At 32.2% G+C, this 15,888-nt stretch overlaps 1 protein-coding gene across 1 annotated transcript; it reads left to right on the forward strand.

Moving 5' to 3' along the window:
* The first annotated feature begins 1,718 nt into the window (after nucleotides 1-1,718).
* Nucleotides 1,719-5,204, forward strand: LOC128173103 (allatostatin-A receptor-like). Its single transcript, XM_052838827.1, has one exon. It carries the CDS (start codon nucleotides 1,719-1,721, stop codon nucleotides 2,643-2,645), a length of 927 nt encoding a protein of 308 aa, XP_052694787.1. The 3' UTR covers nucleotides 2,646-5,204.
* Nucleotides 5,205-15,888: the final 10,684 nt, after the last annotated feature.

Here is a 15,888-nt window from a genome sequence, read left to right on the forward strand (position 1 = left end):
ACGAAAACATGCGTTTCTTTTTGTTTGAAAGTAATTTTCGGAATTGAAGTACTTCTACACTCTCTTCAGGGATCGGGTATTTAAACGTCGATCAGGTGCAAGCTGTTCTCAAAACTTTCAGTTCCGTCCAGTATTAAGGGCCTCATTTACACACCGTGTAATAAGTGCCTTCTTTACACTCCGCACACAGAAGAGTTCCATACTCAGGTATTTTACATACTTTTAAATACATATTTTAACTTTTTTATTCGCGTTATTTTTTCATCGTGTATGTTGTTTCTGCAAAACTAATGTGTTTACAGTTTGGTTAGCATTATCTTTGAAAGAAAATGTTTTTTTATAAATAAAAAAGTAATTAATTTAAGAGGAAAAGTCTATTTTTAACAATATTATAGCAATATGAGCTGTATTTCTTAGAGTTTTGTTTTGCTGCAAAAAGCTGCTAGTATGATAAGTCTGCATGTAACTTAAACTTTTAAGATAAATAAGATTTGAAACATCATTAATTTTTGTCAAAAGAAATATTTCTTTTGGAGATCAATTTTTGTATAGGACGACAATAATTCAAGTTGCTCCAATTAAGGCTTCTTGACGGCTTTTTCCACAAAAATATGACATAGAATTTAAAAACCATGATATTTCTTATCATTTTAGAAGAAAATAACAATTTTGTAAAAAACAAATTCAACATGAAAATTGCAGCTCATATTGCTTTAGAGTCAAACGTTTAATATATGTGTCTTTTACTAATTAACAATTTTTTATTGTCAATGAGTCCATGACTACTCATTGACAATAAAAAAAATTGTTAATTAGTAAAAGACATATGCAAAAATATGAACATACAAAAGACCTTTTATGCAATCTATAGTACGAAAATGTATTGCTGCCAGTATAAATAAGTTTTAACTAAGTCATTATAACTAGATAATTATACATACGAGATTACAAGTTGTCATAGCGACTCTGTGTCTCGTACTCACGGCCATTATTAAGTTATATTTACATCTACCGAATACGAGTAAATTCATAGCACTATATAACAGCTGTAGAAATTGACAAAGTTGAAATATACACACCCCGTTTTTCGATTGGTCGAAACCTACAGTGACCTAAAAAAAGGTCACAGGCTGCACGAAATAATTGTGATGATGTCAGACTCAAATTCGCATAGGAGGCGATCTGGCTGTTTCTTTTAGTTAACGTACTAATGTACATTAAACTTTATAAAATCAATTTCTTTATTTGTTAGAAGAAAGACGTAAATATAAACAATAAAATACATTCTTTGATGATTCATGTGGGTTATGAAGGTAGCGATCATTGCAGAAAAAAATTATATAACCCGCTAACGCGTGTTATTTATTTTTCTGCAATGTCGCCACCTTCATATCTCGCATGAATCACCAAGGAAAGCATTTTATTGTTTAAATCAGCTCGTAAATACAATATATTATCTCGTTATAACGACTTGGTATCTCCAACGTACGACCTCTTATCGCGTTAGTCGTATGACAAATTATCTCATAGGTTGTATATTAGATATATCATTTCATGGATCTCGTTATTACAGCATAACGTTTCTTTATAAAAACTTACTTAATCTGTTTCAACTGTCGGCAATACTGATCCGTACAAAAGTATGGTCTAAAATATCATAAAACATAACTACCGTTTAATTATATCACTTGTCATTTTCTTTTTTTTGGATTCCCAATATGGAAGTTTTTGAACCAATCAATGTATCCGATTTCGGAAACTCATCTCCTGCAAACCATGATGGAAACACGACCTCGCTTTGCACGTGGTATCTGCCGCCATTTGAATGGCTCAAACTCGTCACGCTTTTCGCCGGTGTGGCCGGGAACGGTCTAACAGTGGTCGCCATAGCAACGGACAGGAAACTTCACACGAAGACCTACGCAACCATTGCCGCCATTGCTGTGGCAGACTGTGTGTACTGCACTGTGGCTGTCCTATGGAGCACGCTGTTGTTTGCTTACCTTGACTACTCCAACTACCGGCAGTACCGGAAGTGCATCAACGACTTCCTGTTCCTGTTACTGAACACGGTAGTTAGTGTTCTTTTCTCAGCCTCCTACCTCGCCTCCAGTCTTTCAATCTCTCTCCTCTCCATCGTTCGATTCGTCATCCTCTCTCTTCCCCTCAAGGCCAACACTATTCTCCGGAAATCTTCCCTCGTCTTCATAATTATCCTGATCTGGTTCCTGTCCATCGCTCTGGCCGTCTGCAAGATCATCCCTTTTACGTTCATCTCCCGGAAAAACATCAACCTTGTCGACCTCTTCTTCACCTTCATCATCCCGCTCCTGACAATCATTATCTTCCATGGAATAAAGATCTTCACTTTGAGACAGTCCGAGTACCGAAAGACGGAAGTGAAGAAGATGGAACGCCTCGTGGTCGCTATCATTCTCCTCTTCTTCGTGTGTAACTTACCGTGGCAGGTTCTACGTCTACTCGCTCAGTACAAAGTCTTTGTCCCCGGGTACCTGCTGCAAACTACGATGGGATACCTCCTTCAGTTTAACAACTGTGTAAATCCGGTGTTCTATGCCTTTTTATCACCACGAATTCGGCACAGTATATGCATTCTGTTTTGTCGATTTAGAGCCAATGAGTGATGTTTTCAAGGCTTGCAAGCGGTTAATTTTTTTTCGATTGTATTGATTAGATGAAGTGACGATCGATCAATTGATCTATTTATATTTGCAGGATTGGTAATTTAGTTAACGATTGACAGGATGGTTTTAATTGATTGGTGAATTAATAAGTTTATTGACTAGCTGATTCCATGATTGATTGACTAATTTCATGATCGATTGACTGATTTCATGATTGGTTGACTGATTTCGTGGTCGATTGACTGATTTTGTGATTGATTGACTGACTTCGTGATTGATTGACTGATTTCATGATGGATTGACTGATTTCGTGATTGATTGACTGATTTTGTGATTGATTGACTGATTTCTTGATTGATTGACTGATTTCATGATGGATTGACTGATTTAATGATTGATTGACTGACTTTGTGATTGATTGACTGACTTCGTGATTGATTGACTGATTTCATGATGGATTGACTGATTTAATGATTGATTGACTGATTTCATGATTGATTGACTGACTTCGTGATTGATTGACTGACTTCATGATTGATTGACTGATTTCATGACTGATTTATTGACAGGATGAATTGAAAAGTTTGTTGATTTTGATGATTTTGATTTATTAATTGATTTATTGATTTCATGATTGATTGACTGATTTCATGATTGATTTATTGATTTCGTGGTCGATTGACTGATTTCGTGATCGATTGACTGATTTCATGATTGATTGACTGATTTCATGATTGATTGACTGACTTCGGGATTGATTGACTGACTTCATGATTGATTGACTGATTTCATGATTGATTTATTGATTTCGTGGTCGATTGACTGATTTTGTGATCGATTGACTGATTTCAAGATTGATTGACTGATTTCATGATTGATTGACTGATTTCATGATTGATTTATTGATTTCGTGGTCGATTGACTGATTTCGTGATCGATTGACTGATTTCATGATTGATTGACTGATTTCGTGATTGATTGACAGATTTCATGATTGATTGACTGATTTCATGATTGATTTATTGACAGGATGAATTGAAAAGTTTGTTGATTTTGCTGATTTTGATTTATTAATTGATTTATTGATTTCATGATGGATTGACTGATTTCATGATTGATTTATTGATTTCGTGGTCGATTGACTGATTTCGTGATCGATTGACTGATTTCATGATTGATTGATTGATTTCGTGATTGATTGACTGTTTTCGTGATTGTTTTACTGACTTCGTGGTTGATTGACTGATTCCATGATTGATTGACTGATTTCATGATTGATTTATTGACAGGATGAATTGAAAAGTTTGTTGATTTTGCTGATTTTGATTTATTAATTGATTTATTGATTTCATGATTGATTGACTGATTTCATGATTGATTTATTGATTTCGTGGTCGATTGACTGATTTCGTGATCGATTGACTGATTTTGTGATTGATTGACTGATTTCTTTATTGATTGACTGATTTAATGATTGATTGACTGATTTAATGATTGATTGACTGATTTCATGATTGATTGACTGATTTCATGATTGATTTATTGACAGGATGAATTGAAAAGTTTATTGATTTTGCTGATTTTGATTTATTAATTGATTTATTGATTTCATGATTGATTTATTGACAGGATGTGTGTGATGGAACGATTGATATTGTCCTGCTTTTTGTCATCATAAAATTTTGTTTATGATGAAACCTATTGAAACGACGTTATATTTTTTTTTTCAGTTGACATCATATAGCTTCATAACAGCACTGTATACCATACAATAAGTAAGGTTTCTCAATGAAGAATGGGCGGTTGGAACAAAGCTAAGATTCACTAAGTAACATCAAACTGAGAACGTAATTAATCTCCTTTTTCATTGGCTGGTCTAAATTTTTGAGCCAATGAAATGTAGATAGCCTTCGTTTCTTAAAGATGATGGTAGAAAATTTGATCTCACTGTTAACATACACTTGGAAAAGTTTTTAATTTAAAAATAAATTCCAAAAATTTAGAGCATCAGTTACTAAAGCACATCAAGCGAACGGGCTTCGTTATGAATAGTCATGTTCTAATTAAGTAAAGTTATTTTTTTATCCAATAAGTATTACGTAATATTCACTGTAATTTTCGTTGCTTTGGTCGAGGATAAAGAAACTGTTTACATGCACTGGTTTACTCAGCTAGAACGATGGATAGCTCACAATTTGTATCTTTATAGTGTGAAATATTTATCGAAAAACAATTATGACCAAAATTAAGATGAATGGATGTCAAAAATAAAGAAATGTCCTCTTATTTGTGAAAGTAATGTTATGTCGCGGCATGTACATGAACATTTTATCTTGATGTCCGATTTATATTTCATCTTTATTATTCTTATATGTATAATTGTTTAATTTTGTTATCTTTGAGCTAAATTCGAACTATCGTATTTCACGTCTTTTTACTTTGAAATTTAGTTGTTGTTGGTCAGTTTTGATTATATGAAATAGGACATAAAAAATATGGTGCAGCAAAACTATATGAGGTTCTTCAACTTAAAAACTTTCATTATAGCATTGAATCATGATTTTTTGAAGTATACACTCTCATAACTGCAGCGGTGTGTGCATACAAATTGAGTAACGCGCGTTAGCGCGTTATGAAAATTTGTATGCACACACCGCTGCAGTTATGAGAGTGTATACTTCAAAAAATCATGATTTAATGCTTATATTTACATTTTTTTTTACTTCTTGCCTTATCTGCAAATGTGATTCATACCTTAAAATTCCTATCTTATCCTAAGGGTAAGTTAATATTAATGGAAGAGCCACAGTAACAGCCACAAGCGTGAACTTTGATTTTCGCTTGTGACGTTGCAGTTTACAGCGTTCAACGTTTGTGACGTCATAATAAAACTCGTCAATTTGACCTTTGACTACTTGTTGCATTTAGAGGCATTTAAACATCACGGAATTTAATGGAAAAACACAGTAGAATGTAAATATAAAAAATTAACCGCTATATATATAAGTTCATTTTACTTAATTGAAAATCAATATACATACATTCATATATGCATATAATATTTAGTAAAAATCGATACATATGCGATATATTTATAATTATCCGTTTTCAAATCTCTCTCTCTCTCTCTCTCTCTCTCTCTCTCTCTCTCTCTCTCGTTTATTGGCTTTTCTTGTTAAAATGAAGAAAATACGGAAGACGAAAAGGGCCACATCAATTGTCTCGTAATTACGAGAAAAGATATTGTGATTACGAGTTACATGTAGTTATCTCGTTATAACCAAACAAGATCTCGTTATCACAAGTTATTTATCTCGTAATTACGAGAAAAGATCTCATAATAACGAGTTAATTATCTCGTTATTACCAGAACAGATCTCGTTATTACGGGTTAATTATCTCGTTATTACGAGAAAAGATCTATTCAAGTGGCGCGTTTCTTTGTTCTATCCTCTTTATAAAAAGTGTATGAACTACTGCAATGTCTATTATTATACACATACTTAGCATAATCATAGTTTAAAAGCGTACATAAAATTTAATATTGTTATTGATTTGATATTTGATTTTGACCAAGCAGTTTTAAAGAAATTTCAGAAGAAGTAGCAATGCAGATTGATTAATAAATTCATTGAACTATTTATTAATAAGAAGGATACATGTAATTGGTTTTCAGACTCCAAAACGTTAATACATGTATACAAAATCAATTATTTTCAATATACATGTAGGTTGTGTATGAACATATAAAACACAATTCGGGTAAATCCTATATATCCATGATTGAAACTATTTAATTTTTATATAGTCATTAAAGCAATATTCGCTTTATTTCTTTTATTTTAGTGCAAAAACCTGCTAGTATAAAAAGTCTGCACGTAACGTGAACTTTTATGATAAATAAAATTAAAACAAATCATTAATATCTGTAAAAAGTAAAATTTCTCTTCCAAGGAATATATAGCAGATTAGTAATTGTACATGGCGACAATAATTCAATTTTGTTCCAATTAAGGCTTCTTATAACGCCTTTCCCACAAAATATGGATAACAAAACTTTAAAAGCCATGATATTTTTTGTCTTTTAAGTAGAAAATAACATTTTCGTAAAAAAGTCAACATGAAAATTGCAGCTTATATTGCTTAAAGTCATCTGTATCTAACAGAACTGTGTTTTTACGACTATGGGACTTCCTGGTATTTACCTCGGAATGGGTTATAATATACATGTATAAGTTGAAAATTCTTTCCACTTATTCATATAGGATAAATGTCTTATCCGATCATTTAATGTAGAAATTAATTGATAATGATCGTTGTTACTTAAAAATTAATCAAAATTGAATCAACGCTTCTGGAAAGAAAAAGACAGACTGAACGGGTGATCCAGTCGACTTGGAGGTCTTTTCAGAAACGCACCATTTTATATAGATCTTTTCTCGTAATAACAAAATCTTTTCTCGTAATAACGAGATAATTAAAACGGTAAAACGAGATCTTTTCTCGTAAATACGAGATAATTATAACTCGTAATAACGAGATATTGTCTCTTAATAACGAGATAATTAACTCGTAATAACGAGATTTTTCAATTGATTTATTTAATAAAAACATTGTACATGTATAGTCCTTTTATACCGCGAGAAAGAGCACTGTAAATTAATTTTTTTTCGAAAAATATAGATGTCTTGCCTCAGATGCTCCTTTTTAAAACTATCTTGTCTACTGAGGCATGGACATAAAAAAGGTGACCATGATCATGAATTCATTAACAAAATTATATACATCGGGTTCGGGATTTCAGACGAGAAGATCAACAATGCAGAATCTTGGCGGCTGAAATGCAAATTATTCTGCATGTCACAGGTAATTACAATTCATCTTTTAATATATCAGAATTTGGAAGAGGTCGGATCTAAAATCTGGCAAAGCAAACATTAGAGTGGAGACAAAGCTTGTTCATGAATACATTATCTGCGGAAAATAAAAAGAAGTTTCGCAAGAGCATTCGTGTTCAATTTAAAAATGGTGAAGGGAGAACAATGCCTATCGTTTGAAAGAAAAAAAATCGAAGGATACCCAAATTCAAAGGTGTTATACTTTTAATCAGTTTTAAGTTCCCGAGATCAATCACTATATACAATGTAGTTAAAGTTAACTCTGTACTAAGATACCCTCAGATCGCATGTTGCCTATTCGCTGTTTATAGATACATTGGTGGTACAAATGATGTTTATCCAATAATATGATTTAAAAAGAAAAGAAAAGAAAGAAATCAAGAATTCTCCACTGGAATGTCATTTCGTTTCAACAAACAACTACATGTATTCATGGTACAATAAAAAGTCTACAGTCAGGGATTTGCGCACTGCATATGCAATTTAAATACCATGATTATTTCAATTTATTTGATTAATTTGATTTAGCCTAATTGTTGAAATTTATATATATTTTGTTAGAAAGTCAAAATTGTAAATGTTACATTTGTTAATGATAAGAAATGAATCGAATTTTCGCCTATATTATTCTAATTTATTGGACAGTTGAGGCTTCTTTATAAACTGCTGTGCTGTTAATAATTTAACGTTGCTTTTTTAATTTTTAACCAATTTATAACTAAAGGGAACTTGTTTGCAAACCGGTGCAAACTTATACATACATGTATGTATACATGTATTCTTTAAAGATATGGCATTTTAGAATGGATTTGATTTAAAAATGGCAGAAAAATATGGGGAAAATATATTGCTTTTGAGAAAAAAAACCCTCCCTGCTGTAGAACTATCAGTCAGAATGCAGCGGCTATACCCACTGCACGACAACCAAACACGTCAACATAAACAGTTTCATTAGTAAATTAAAATCGCTGTCCATGTTATGACGTTCTACTGTCATGAAAAGTTTATATGTCATGTACATGTAAGTCACTGAGTGTGGACAACTTTAAACTAATCAGTTCAAGTAAAACATAGCCTTGGATGAGCTTCCGATATCGTTTATCGCAGTCCAGTATGAGTCTACAAAACATAGTTTTTTTCCTTTTATTTGTTGATGTACAAACAATGTACAAGTTATTTAAGATGCGGGCAGTTTAAGATGAAGTTGAAGGTGACACACATAAAGTTGCATTCAGTGTTATTTTACACATGTAGGGATACTGGTTAGCACATGAGGCTGTCACTAGAGATTTCCATGTCGCTCTGTCTTGAGTCCATCATTGCAAACCACAGCCAATATGTATGATCCATGCTGGGAATGGAAGAGTTACCTGTGGACTCTGAAAAAAAAATGATTGTCCATGACATGTTGATAATGACAGCGTAGTGTTCAGCAAGGTGACAGCTTTTGAGCACTTGCCCAAATTTCCTGTTAGTACCTGATACTCAAATTTTTCTTTTAATCTTGCTGTTGAAACATTTTTATTGAATTTATTCTAAATCAGCAAATATTATGAAATAGCCATGGCCTGTACATTTCATCTCATGCATGATATTACATTTTATTCTTTCGCAGCACAGTTAAGGCTGTCAATAAACTCCGTTCAGACAAAAAGTACGGGAAATGTGCATTATGACATCACAGTATATTACAAACCTCGAAAGTACTTATTAATCTATTTATTAGTAAAATTAACTTATACTAATCTTTTTATTAAAAACAACAAATGCTATTACTTACACTTTTGATGTCCGTTATATCGTACACACTGAAAAATAAGCGAGATGTCGTTCTCGCTGTACTACAAAATATGACGTCATATGCTTCAAAATGACGCATTAAGTTAAATCATTGAAGGCTATCGTGCAGTTTTATAGCGAAGAAAAATAAATGTCATACATTAACGGAAAAGTATAAATGAATATTTTGTTTAAAAATATTATTAGTAGAATGCTACCTATATAGTCTTATTTTCATTTTGTTTAAAGTATGCATCGTATAAAGAAGCCACCTCTGTTTTGTATAAAATATCGTATATCTTAAATCTGAGTACCTAAATAAATAACTTAATTGCAAGGGCATACACTTACCTGATCCCGACAAACTTTTACATGTGAATTTGAAATATGCTACGTAACTTAAAAACTTCTACGATCCTTGTAAAATCTTACAAATTAATTATTTTTTAATGAAATTAACCCTGTGACCTTTAAAATTATTCAACATATGCATTATAAATTACGGTTTCTACTAACAAATATTCTTATCTTAAAAAGTTCGCACCGTTTTTCAAAATCTACGATATAACATCAAGTTATTTCATAATTCAGTTGTGAATTTTGACATGATTATGCCCTTGCAATATTGAATTTTTTAAATGACCTCAAAACCACAAATACATCTGCTTGCACCATGCGACTGCCGTAACACGTGACCACTATGAACATAAAATATTGTACTGTTATATATATATTTTAGAAATATATTGCATTTGAGTGACTGTTATTGATTTTAAAAAGGACATGCCAGTTTAACTAAAGTATACGTGTTTTCATCACAAAAATTTGCCCATATTTTTATTGACCGCCTTAACTGTACTGCAATGTAGAGTTTTTGGCAGGAATTAAGCCGCGTCCACTAAATTAAATATTGTACACCGCTAAATGCCATTTATATATGTTTAGAAGAGGCAAATTCAGGAATAAGCTTACTGTGGTTTCATTAATATTCATGGATATCAATTTTTATGGATAAAGTGAGAATTCACCTTAATTCGTGGCCAATGACCATTTCAATACAAAATGTTAATAGAAATTGCGTTTCAATGAACATTTAATTTCATGGAGCAACTTAACAACGAAATCCACGAAAATTGGTATTCAACAAATATCAATGAAACCACAGTATTTAAATTGGCTCGCTAAACTTGTTAAAAAAGTATTTACGGCCAGATATTGTACATATTAAATATAACATGTTTAGTTAGTTAAATCTATTTGTTCATTGTTTAGTGCCAATCGCTAACAATGCAATGCTCCAAGTCTGGGTTCAAGGGGAAAAGGTCGGAGGACAGTGGCAGTTTGATGACGGAACTCCATCGTTCGACTGTTTTGATGATCCTTCTACCAATGAACATCCTTATTCGTGCGAATACCGTCGTCAAGATCGGTTAGCCAGCAACAACTAACATATGATAAAATTTCAAAATATGGATACTACAGATTTCCTTTTTTATTGTGGTCGTCCAATATATATATATATATATATATATATATATATATATATATATATCCTTATGATAGCTTTCGCCTATTTTAATATGACAATCAGTTTAATTATCAGTTGCAGTGGAAATTATTGGTCATGATACATTATACTTGTTTTGTTAATTAACTGAAATTAAAAAAAATACACTTGTGAAGTGTCTTTGCGAGAACACTGCGAATCAATTTGTAAGGTAGAGTTACTTCAATTATTTCACCGAATAACCGTATGCAATATTCATAGCTTTTGCGGACAAAATAATAGGGTACCTGTGAAGTGCGAAACGAAAAAGAAACGAAACTAAACCTACGGAAACGAAACGAAATCTACCGAAATGAAACGAAACCTACCGATTAAACAAAACGAAACGAAATCAAAACGAAACCTACCGAAACAAAACTATCATAATATTTTTGAAATCATTAAAGGTATATAGACATAATTTGCGGAATAAACCCCAAAAAGCTGTCCACCTTGAGTTAAATGAAATGAAGTGTTCTACTATTATTTATACATATCATTATGTTATCAATTGTACAAAGCCCATTTATTTTACTTTTGATCATTGTCGGGTCCAGCTTTTTGAGCGGTAGTTCCGAGAAGGCCACCCCGCCCCCATTTCAATGCATATATTTTAGATGGTGTATTATTGTAGATTCCTTATTTTACGCGAGTACTTAATATAGTGATTCAACGGTTTTGCATCAAATCGCAAAAATATAAAATCGCGAACGCGTTTATGGTAAAAAAAAAAAGATAGGTGGAAACATGCATATGCCTATTTTTATTTGTTAAATGTCTGTTTGAGACAAAAATTCCCATATTTTAAAAAAAGATATGCTGACTATTTCCAATTGGAACTACCTCTCAAAAATTGGGTTGGGTCTAATACAGATAATGCAGATCTTACAAGCTTGATACGCATCCTAAAAAGCTGGTTTTAATCATTAAGTGCTAATGCACATCATACAGGATAATACGGGATCCTATAGAGCTAGCATCACTCTGGTACAGATGCTACAAGGCTGATATGGATCCTATTCATATTCTGGAGGGCTGATTCGTTGTCGTAGATCATAACAGTACTTTCAATACATTGATTCAAATAAAAAAACATATACCTGTCAGTAAATATATTGATCAGTGAAAAGTCAATCTGTGGCAAAGCTTGTAAAGTTTCTTTATTTTCACTCGTTCGGGCTTCCTTTTTATAACCGTAGAAAAGAAAGGAACGAAAATACTTTTCTTACAGAGATTTAAAAAATGTGAAAATCTGACTGGTATCTTTTATCCAATCGGAAATTTTCGGGAGTCATTGTAAAAAATGTTAACATCAGGGTACTTTTCATGTCATGCATGGTGAATGAATGAAGTTTGGACACAATGATACATGTATTAAAAATTATCGAGATTTTTAAGCGAAAACTGGAAGATGCAGAAATTTGGGACAAAGTATTGTGAAAATTGGTAGAGCATGACCCTATTTTTTTTTTATTATCGCGTAAGCACAACACATTGTATCGTACGTACGACATTTTACCTCGTATATGTACGTGCGATTTTGGTATTTTGAACATACGACATTGTTTCGAACCTTTATTTATATTCTTTAAACAACTAATCATCGCGTTTTTTCCGATTGAGTTTCTCGCCCGTACCACCTAGTACCTCGAACGCGCGTCTTGGCTTCTAAATTAATTTAATATGTAATTAAAAAAACACAGGAGTTGTTTCCTGCATATTTCGATGGAATATAGATGTTACAGTTCTTTTATATTTGTTACATCAAAGTTTTAAAATTCAAAAAATTTAAAACTACAGTATTTATAGCAACTGTTTTAGATAGTTTAAATTTCTATGAATTTTCAAACTTTAATGTAACATATTGATATGAAATAATGCAGTTTATTGATGATATTTTGAAAAGAATGCATGTTTTTTATTTTTGTTTTGTGTTAAAATTCAATTTAAAAAATCTGAACATAAAGTTTATATTTTATTATAAACATTTAATAATAATGTTTTTTGTTGTTGTAAAATAATAATAAAAATTAATATAAACATTTTAGTCACCGTGTTTCTTTGCAAAAACAAGAAAAAATCGTGTCCTCCTGTGTAAGGACCTGACTGTCAGGTTTGCTATCTCCCTTTACACCTGTGCATGGACGTGGGTTGAGGTGACCACACAATAAGGTTACCAATGAAGTCATCAAATTTCATAATTTTCTAAAGAATCTTTTTACCGAATCTTGTCAGCAAACTAATTAAATTGTTGACGATGAAAGTTTCTTATTTCCATCCCGATGTCCCAAACTTCTCACCTGAATTTTCACTTGTAAGAATCTTTTTAGCGAATCTTGCGAGCAAATTCATTTAAAAGTTGAGAATGAAAGTTTCTTATTTCTATCTCGATGTCCTAAACTTCTCACCTAAATTTTCACTTGTGAGAATCTTTTTAGCGAATCTTGCGAGCAACTTTATTTAAATGTTGACGATGAAAGATTCTTATTTCCATGTCATCGCCTGGAGGTTTTCACGATTTTTCATACGTGTTTTCACTTCATCGTGTCAATCATAGCACCTTAGACAGCCTGTGTCGTAAAAGTTAATTTATACATTGACTAAGAATATACCGTTATATATATACGATCGCCAGAAGATGGGATATTCTGCATACACGTAGTCACTGACATAGAAAGCTTTAGAATATTTTATTTCTATAATAAAGGCTTGCATGATGGCCTTTGCCATTTTAATCTACGTAAAATGAAAAGGTTTGTGTAAACATATATTAAATATAGGAATGATTATTTCCCTTACTTAATCATTGTTAGCGATAAAAAATACCATAATTATATAGATTAAATGAGTTTTTAAGGTAGATATGACTGCCTCATGGCGTTTTTAGGAGTTTTTTTCTGACCAAGAGTCAATAACATTATCAACAGAGGTTATATACAACATTGTTTTGTCAATCTTTTTACATATTTTATGAAACATTTGACTGAATAAAAATTTTTTTAATTTGTTTTTATTTGTTTCTCTTGTTGTATTTCACTATAGTATAATAAGAAGACCCGATAATTTTGTCCATGTAGCTGAAAAAAACACATTATTGACATTTTTGCAATGGTCAAATCGTTAACTGTATGATGTCTACTGTAAAATCCTCCCGAATTGCAATTAGCAATATACGGCAGGCACGGATCAAATTTAAAAAAAATGGAATGAGGGGGGATCTGAGGGATTTCTTCTTAAGTATGTTAAGTGTAAGTGTGTGTGTGTGTGTGTGTGTGTGTGGGAGGGGGAGGGGTGGGTGTCCGAAGCCTTTTTTAAATAGATCCGCGCATGAAGGGTATCATAAACCAATTGTCTCCCTCTTGTCTCTGTATCCCCATGTATGATTTCTAGTGTCTCTCTCTTTCTCACTTTCAGTTTCTCTGGGGGGGGGGGGGGGTGGTTTAACCGTGTACATATATGCATAATATTAACATCTTCGTTAGACAAAGGTTTGATCCTACTGTTTGTGTGGAGCGGAGTAAATCGAAATTTCTGGCTGGCGAAGTTGCTTAAAAATAGCGACTCTCTTCTGATTAAAAAAAAAAAAACAAATCTAACTACTCAAGGCAAATTGAGGACGGAGTCGATTAACTAATTTATATACTGTTGAATTTGCGTATTGTGGATTTTAGGAAAATTGTTTCGCGCAGACAATTGAATGAATAAACGCTTTTACAATTACTTTAAACTTGTATACGGCACAAGTAGGTTTAAGGGTTTTGGAATTAATAAAATCAACACCTTTAAAAAGTTGAATGGTCGTGGTCATATTCATTAACATATGTATATTAGAAGGAGATCTGTCTAAAAATTAAAAATATTAGGACATATTATATGATTTGATTTGAACATATTTTTATTGTACAAAATACAATTGGGATTGGGCACAAGTTCTATAACTTAGACCGCCCTCTCCCAATACAAAGATATAATACAATATATGTGTACACAACATAAATAAAGGTCAGTGGATATAATGGACGTATACGTATATGCAATTGACATGTATATAATAAACAACGGTGTACTAGTAGTTATATGATCAGTTAAATCTTTCAGTATTTTTGATAAAATTATAAACTAATGTAAATAAATGCTTGTTTTCATTGTCACTTATTGAACTGTCATCCCAAAGTAAAACATGAGTATTGACAATGTTAAGATTTACAATTTGAAAAACGTCATTAAATAGAACATTTCTAGCATATTATATACTTAATGCAGGCATATTTTCACCCCGTGTTATTTTCGCCCTTTAACAATTGCAAACGGTTTCGCCCCGTCTTGCTTTTGCAGTTGTGTTAACAAAGATATTATTTGCAGTAAAGAATTTGCGCAGTTTTATAATCGCCCTCTGACAACAAGGGCGAAAGAGGCGAAAATAAAACGGAGCTAGGCGAATATATCCCTGTATACAGTATATTAAAACTAAAATTATAAAAATTCATTGCAAGTCTTATCAAAAATTTAAAAAAAAAGGAAAAATATAGGCCTAATAATAAAAAAATGTACTGAACACCCGGCATTCCTTAAGAGGTCGTGGCCATATTAAGACTATTTTAATTTTCTTTAATCGGAGAGCTTTGCATGAAGGAAATACATGGGAGACTCAAAAGCTAAAATATCAGGAATACAAATATTTCTCTGCTAAACGAAATTATGTACATCGGTTTAAGAACTCATGTCTGAACCTTAAGGTAGATCGGATGGTTAATTTGTTTACCAAATTGGGTTCCTTAACAAATAACTACGTCTACTTATACCGATCTCATTTCATTGTCATGAGATAACCTCATCACATTTCAATTAATTTAGACGAGCTATTTGTCTTCGGTGGCTAATCAAAAATAAACGTAACATGAGGGGATATTGGATAACTAGAATGTCACTCTCTCAGAGGAAAAGTGGGAAATTAATAAATACAATAACACGAAAACATGCGTTTCTTTTTGTTTGAAAGTAATTTTCGGAATTACAGTAC

This window comes from Crassostrea angulata, chromosome 2, assembly GCF_025612915.1.
Source record: "Crassostrea angulata isolate pt1a10 chromosome 2, ASM2561291v2, whole genome shotgun sequence".
Taxonomy (NCBI): Eukaryota; Metazoa; Mollusca; class Bivalvia; order Ostreida; family Ostreidae; genus Magallana; species Magallana angulata.

Coding starts and splice junctions, on each gene's coding strand:
- LOC128173103 (XM_052838827.1), top strand. CDS start 1,719: ATGGAAGTTTTTGAACCAATCAATGTATCCGATTTCGGAAACTCATCT.